The 7029-nt window shown below is 54.0% G+C and overlaps 1 protein-coding gene across 1 annotated transcript; it reads left to right on the top strand.

The window, feature by feature from the left end:
• Positions 1 to 6: 6 nt before the first annotated feature.
• PPIE (peptidylprolyl isomerase E (cyclophilin E)) lies at positions 7 to 3259 on the top strand. Its single transcript, XM_010296658.1, has 9 exons — positions 7 to 98; positions 219 to 262; positions 843 to 869; positions 1025 to 1106; positions 1709 to 1809; positions 1922 to 2045; positions 2129 to 2314; positions 2942 to 3084; positions 3181 to 3259. The coding sequence occupies exons 3-9, from the start codon at positions 867 to 869 to the stop codon at positions 3247 to 3249; spliced, it is 708 nt and encodes a 235-aa protein (XP_010294960.1). The 5' UTR covers positions 7 to 98; positions 219 to 262; positions 843 to 866; the 3' UTR covers positions 3250 to 3259.
• Positions 3260 to 7029: the final 3770 nt, after the last annotated feature.

Raw genomic sequence — 7029 nt, 5'->3', positions numbered from 1 at the left:
CGGGCTGGCGGAGGAGGTGGACGAGAAGGTGCTGCACGCCGCCTTCATCCCCTTCGGGGACATCACCGACATCCAGATCCCGCTGGACTACGAGACGGGTGCGTGGCGCTCGGGGCAGGGAGCTCTCCCGGGCCGGACGGGACCCCGCCGCTGCTGGGTCGCCGTGGGACCGGCGTGTCTCTGCTGCCCGTGACCGCTGGCTTCTCTCCCCTCTCCAGAAAAGCACCGGGGATTCGCCTTCATTGAGTTCGAGCTGGCAGAGGTGAGAAAGGGGCAAATGCTTGAGCCGCTTGGGCCTCCTCTTCCTCCCCTGGTGTTTTTGGCCTGGATCCTCTTCCCGTTGGGGACAGCAGTATTGCAGCCGGTGGACGCAAGCGGGAGCGGCAGGGGGGGGGGGCGGTCGCAGCCGGAGACGCCGTTCCGCCTTGCAGAGTTCCCGCTTTTCCCATTTTCTTCCGGGCTGAAGCACGGCCGCTGCTGGCCTAAGCTGCTCTCCTGCTGTCCCCAGGCTGTCATACATTTGCAGTCTTATAATCTGTCCTGGCCTTCCTACACGAGAACTCTCCTCCTCTCTCAAATATTGGTGGAAGTGATAAAGCATCTTGCATAAAATGACTTTACGGGATTGGTTGTGGGAAGATGAACCCCAGATACTGATGTGGATACGGCTCTTGCAAGATCCGTTGGTTTTTACAGTCCTAGGGCAGATGATATTTAGGAAAACAGTCCTTTGGCAATCTTTCTTTGCAACGAAATGCTGGGACACGTATGGGCTGAGCGTTGTTTTTCAAGGTGGGGAGAAAAGAAATGGTAATAATGATTTTCTTTCACTTTTTTGGCAGGATGCGGCAGCAGCTATTGATAACATGGTACGGACCCTGTTCCCGCTCGCCTGCAGAGACGCGTGGCTTACATAGAGAAAACAAGCTCTGTTCTCCTCTGTCCTTTGCAGGGATTTGGGGGGCACAGTGATTTTCTTTTTTTCCATTTGGTGGGCTTTGTTCTGCTCTTTTTTCCTCTGCAGAACGAGTCTGAGCTCTTCGGCAGGACAATTCGTGTGAACTTGGCTAAACCAATGCGAATTAAAGAAGGATCATCCAGGCCTGGTGAGTTGGTGCCTGGGAGGGGAGAACAACCCCATGGATGTTCAGCGCTTTGTGCATCAGCCTTTCTGCTTTCCCAGACCCTGAGGCAGGACCTCTGCTCTGCCTCCCATTTGGGGGTCTCGAGGATCTGAGCAGCATCCTAATAACCGAATAACTTAATAACCAAAATAACCAAAAATATTCCCCAGTTCTTTGGATGGAAATTCTAGTAGCCTTCATGCCCTCTGACAGAGGGCACAGCATGCATACACTCACATGCCAGGCAAACTTACCCACACATCTGGCCACATCTGTAAAAGCAGATGGGACCTAGGCCATGCTGAGCAATTGCTCTGCGTGGGGGTAGTTGCAGGGAACAGGCCATGAGCTTGCTCTGCCCGGGGATGTGGCACCTCTGGGAGGAAGAAGAGGTGACTTTGTCCCTTATTTCCCCACACGCCGTGGCTTTCGGGGTTGTCTGCTGCTGGCCAAGTGCTCCCATATCTCAGGTGTGATCTGCTGCCAGCGGCGTGCCGTGCCCTGACCCATGCAGCTGCGTGTGTGCTCACGCGTGGCCCTTCAGTTCGGTTCCTGTGCTCTGACCCTTCCTTTTGCCATTGCAGTCTGGTCAGATGACGACTGGCTGAAGAAGTTTTCGGGGAAGACTCTGGAGGAGAACACAGAGGAGGCAGGAGCAGAGGCCCCCAAAACAGAGGTGCAGGAGGTAGGAAGAACAGCTGGAGCTATCTGTATCCTTGCTGTCCTGAAGGCCAGCCGTCTCTGGAGGCAGAACAGAAGAATGTCATGTCAACTTGTTCTTTTCTTTTCCTGCCAAGGGTGAGCCTCCTGCCAAGAAATCCCGGGTCAACCCTCAGGTTTACATGGACATCAAGATTGGAAACAAACCTGCGGGGCGGCTGCAGATCCTCCTGCGTTCAGATGTGGTGCCCATGACCGTAGGTGAGGAGGGGGTCAGCCTCCCCAGCGCGGAGGCTTCCAGCTGCGATGCAGCTCTCACTTCTCTCCCCCTTGCCCCCGAACAGAGAATTTCCGCTGTCTCTGCACCCACGAGAAAGGTTTCGGCTTCAAAGGGAGCAGCTTCCACCGTATCATCCCCCAGTTCATGTGCCAGGCTGGCGACTTCACCAACCACAACGGCACCGGAGGCAAATCCATCTACGGGAAGAAGTTTGATGATGAAAACTTCATTCTCAAACACACGGGGCCAGGTAGAGCCATCTCAGCAGGCAGGGGCTGGAGAGCAAAACGGCTCAATATCATCTAGGCGCCGCACTTGGGCTGTTTTGACCTAGACCGTGTTGATAGTAGCAGCCCTACTGTTTATAATCTAAGCCCTACTAATTATAATCTGCATTGGCCAAATGCTTCTGCCGTGGTGTAATCTGCCGCGGTCAGACTGTTGCGCATCACCAGCATTCGGCAAGCAGAAATGCATCGTTCGCGCTCTATCCACGCGCTGTTAACTTCCAGCATTACGTAATGGAGAAAGCACTTCAAAGCTGCTTCCTTGTTTGATTTTAAGGAGGAAAGTCACAGTGTGACTATGAAAAGCAGCAAAAAGCAAGCAGGTTTATCTCCATGCAAACACCTTTTCTGTTAGTGCAACTGAAAATAGATGAGCAGTCTCCACCCCTTTCCATCTTCCATGCTTGCAAGTGCTTCTCTCTCAGCATAATTGGTTTCCACCAGTTTCTGTGGAGTTTAATATTCAGAGGCTTCCCCAAACACTGCGGTGTTTTGCAGAGCATGGGAATGGGTTTGGGTTGAAGTAGCAGCTCATGTGCTGGAGCTCATCGCTCCCTCCCCGGCCATAACACAACACTTTTTGATCACAGGGCTGTTATCGATGGCAAACTCTGGCCCAAACACCAACGGCTCCCAGTTCTTCATCACTTGTGATAAAACAGACTGGCTGGACGGGAAGCACGTGGTGTTCGGCGAGGTGACGGAGGGCATGGACGTGGTGCGGCAGATTGAAGTAGGTGCCAGCATTGGGGTGGTCGGGGCAGAGCCGACCTCCTTCTTGCCCTCGGACTTCGTGCCTTTAATTCCTGTTTTTTTTCTTCTCTCAAAGGCTCAGGGCACCAAAGATGGGAAACCGAAGCAGAAGGTGATTATCTCGGACTGCGGGGAGTGCCCGTGAGCTCGGCTCTTGGAGGAGGCGGGATGGGGTGAGCCTGGCCAGGAGCGGCCGGGGAGCCAGCCGGGGTGGGACAGCCCTGCGCCCCCCCAGCAGTGTCCAGCTCCTGTGGCTTCTGTCGAAATTCCCCCACCAAGCGTGGCATGAACGTGCCTGCAGACCGTGCTGCGGGGGTCTGGCCCACCCGAGGATAAATCGCTTCCCAGCCTGTGCCCTTGCGTGCTGCCCTGAGCAGGGCAGGGCTAGTTCTACTGCTGTGTTCCAGAAAGACTTTAAGTTTGGTAAAAATAAAACCTAGTTTTAAAAATACTGAGGACCTACCCTGGCTGATGAATTCTCACTGGGTGAGGATGGTCTTTGCTTTTGAGCAAAGATGCGTGGGGTTTTTTTTATTGTTCTGGGTTTTTTTTGCATTTGCCCTCATCTTCTCAAATCTGGTGCCTATATCCTGGCTCCAGGGGAAGCTGCTCCTGCTGGGGCAAGAAGAGCAGAGCCAAATCTCATGCTTTTTCCACAGCAGAATCTCGTGGAGGCATTTTTGCTGTGTCCCTGGCTCTGTAGTGCCCTTTCCCATCAGCAGAGGGGGGCAGGTCCCGCTGGGAAGCAAGCCTGGTCCAACTCCATCCGAGAGGGAGGGCATTTACTGGGATGTGTCAGTGGGAGAACAAGGTCTGGACAAGAAGCACCAGGGAATTAAGAAGCCCCTTGGGTGATAGAAGAAGAAAAATAAGAAGCTATAAAGCTGTAGGAAAAGGGTTAATTTCCAAACTCGATAGAAACCCTGGACGCTCTGTGCACAGAAGGCACCGCGTTGCTGTCATCGCAGCCCGAGCTGGATTTCGTGTGGAATTAGTCAGCAGATTAAGCCTTTCCAAAGAGGCAAGACCTTTTCTCAGGAAGCTGGGCATGGGCAGGGAGTGGATCTTTCTTATTTCGGTGCTCGCCATCCTCGCAGACTTTTTGGTGGGTTTATTGGGGTTTTTTTTCCTTTGCATTTGGCTAAGCCAGGTTCGTTATTTGTTTAGTGACGCAAGATTCCCCGGGTACCCAAACTGAGAAACAGGCCAGGCCCTTTCCTTTAAAATCAGAGCAAATAAATAACTTAATTGTGCAAATAGCACAGGGAAGCTGCTGCGGCCACAGCCCCGTCGGGAGCCCAGGGGACGCATCCACTGGTGAGCGTGGCCGGGGAGACACAGCCTGACCTAAACCTCACATCACAGCTTATTTTCAAGCAAATAGGTACAATTTTAGCCGATCCCAAGTATTTTTTTTCGTTGCGAAATCCCGTCTGCTGAACAGAGCGCTGCTGTGCTGTGACATTTATTAAAAAACAAACAGCAAGAGAAACTACGTATTTACTTTCCAAACTAGGCGTTTATTTTATAATAGTGTCATAGCTCAGTATGGATTTCCACACCCCCCCCAACTGGCTGAGTTTTGTGAACTTTTAAGTAAACAGGAGCTGGTTAGTCAGCCAGCTACTTAATTGGCTGATGGTGTTTTCGTTAAGGGAATTAAAAGCGCTGGTTAGAGGGGAGTGAGTTAGATATATATGGCTAGAACCAGCTCAATCCCAGGGCAACTCGGATGCCACCTCCCTTGTCTTCATTACCCTTCAGCCCAAACTGCCTCTGCAAACACCAGAGCCGGCAGCAGCGCGAGGGGAAAACATCAGCCGCGGACCAGACAGACACGTAACCAGCCACAAATCCTCTCTTTCCTATATATATATGTGTGTGTGTATAATATGTACGTGTTTCATTAAGTGTAGTAAGAGAATAAAAATTTTATATTATTTACATCCATTTCTAGGAAGGGGAGGGAGGGATTTATTTTTATGATTTATTATTCATGGTCTTTGCTGTGATGCAGCCCTTGGAACTCCTTTTCCACACGCGCAGCAGAAACCCTGTGTCACATTGCTCCGGCGGGGATGGGACGGGACGTTCAGGGATGGGACCCGGCCGTCAGTGGCAGCCGCACGATTTCACCACCATGTTGCGGTGCTTCTTGAGGATGACGTTGTTGTTGCTGTCATAGTAGAGGACGGAGGTGGCACTGAGCTTCGTGGGGGCACAGCACGCCTTGGGCACGGCCTCAGGCTTCATCAGGTGGACCTGGGGGATGGATGGAGCCCGTGAGCGCCTGTGAAAGCGGCTCCGGGTGGAAGAAAAAAAAAACCCCATCAAACCAACTCTTAACTGCAAAAAGTCTGGGTGAATAGGGAGATTATTTCCAGCTTCTTGCAAAAATATTTATTCTGAGCTCTGGGCAAGTCCTTGCTGCAGTTTATGTTGGATTGGGGCTTGTGGTACCGCGTGGGCTGGGCAACCCCTTCATTAATTTTGGATTTCTGGGCTCTTTTCTCACTGTAAATAGGCAAATAGCTAAAAAAACCCCAACAAACCAAAAAAAAATCAGGGCAGCGCCGGTCTCAGCCCCACGTGGGTGGGGGGTGCGGGATGCTGTTGCAACAGAGGTTCTCCAGGGCTCAGCGCTGCCCCAAATCTAAGGTACGGCACTAAAATCTTAAGTACACAAGGCTTTTCTGAACCTGAACCTCCTTCAGCTCATTCATCCCCTGCTCAGGACGGACATCATCCCAGTAATTCGCCGGGAGGCTCGCAGGCTGCCGGCCGCACGCAGCCCTTGGCTTTACCCAACATGTGCGATTAATTTCTCGCAGGGGCAGCCGAGCTCTCCTAGGTCGGAAGTCCGGTGTTTTTGCTGTCAAAGCCTGCTATTTGCAGCACTGGCATCGCTCCCCGGCCGTGTTTGCCCCAGCGCTTCCCAGAAGGGCCGGCTCCAGGCGCCAGGTGATTCACATCCTGCCCAAACGGCTCCGTTTCGGGAAGAGTGTTGGGTTTAGAGGTGATGGGTGGGTGCAGGGGGGAAGGGGATGCCTCCCTGTTGCTGCCAGGGTCGTGCCCAGCCCCGGACGAGGCCTCTGGCAGCTTTGTCAATGCAAAAATTAAACCCCGCCAGGCAACACCTTCAAAGGCTCGGCCGAGGACTCGGCGCTCCCTGTAATTAACCGCGAACTCCGGAGCCGGTGAGACTCTGCCATTGGGAAATCAAACACTCACAGGGCAGGAAATTCCAGAAATTAAAGCACGGGCTGGGATGCGGGGTGGCTTTGGGAAAAACGGGGCATTAAAGCCTTCCTGCTTAGAACGCGCTGAGCCCGACGTTTGGGCGCTGAGCCACAGCGGCGCTTCGTGGGACCTCGGATGAAACCCGCGTGCGCGGCCGGCAAGGAGGACGCACGGGTGACACGCTGCCCACCCAGAGGGGAGCGCCCACCCAGACGTGCGCGCACCCACCGGTGCTTTACCGGGAGCTGGAGCTAAACTGCACCCTCCCAGCTAAGCACTCTCAAAGCCAGGCGCGCTCAGCCCCAAATCCAGCTCTCCCTCGGGACCGCCGCGCGCCGGCGGGTCCCCCGGAGCCCCCTCCCCGGGGCACTGACCAGGGACTGCAGGATGGCGTGGTTGGTGGCGTTCATGCAGGAGTCCAGGGGGAAGGCGCACTCCCCCTCGCAGTAGTAGGCTGAGTACCCCTGCGGGGCGATCCCCCAGTCCTGCCAAAAAAAAGAGGGGGTTTACCCCCGTTACGCCGTGGGCTTCACCCTTCCCGCGCCCCTTCATCCATCCTCCGCAAAAACAACCCAGCCGGCTCCTCGCCGGGCGGCTGCGCCAGCAGCAAGGGTTTATTTTGATTTTTTGGACTGAGGCATGAGTTGTTGGGGGTCACCGGTGGGGTCTGGGGTTGTGGCAGTTC

This window comes from Phaethon lepturus, unplaced genomic scaffold (assembly GCF_000687285.1).
Source record: "Phaethon lepturus isolate BGI_N335 unplaced genomic scaffold, ASM68728v1 scaffold3771, whole genome shotgun sequence".
Classification (NCBI taxonomy): Eukaryota; Metazoa; Chordata; class Aves; order Phaethontiformes; family Phaethontidae; genus Phaethon; species Phaethon lepturus.
The sequence above is the reverse complement of the archived record's forward strand: the minus strand, read 5'-3'. Positions and strand labels throughout refer to the sequence as shown.

What these genes read in the sequence shown, in the direction of transcription:
- PPIE (XM_010296658.1), top strand. An exon ending in TCTCAAACACACGGGGCCAG is followed by an intron (nt 2,315 to 2,941) that starts GTAGAGCCATCT and finishes TTTTGATCACAG; the next exon opens with GGCTGTTATCGATGGCAAAC. An exon ending in ACGTGGTGCGGCAGATTGAA is followed by an intron (nt 3,085 to 3,180) that starts GTAGGTGCCAGC and finishes CTTCTCTCAAAG; the next exon opens with GCTCAGGGCACCAAAGATGG.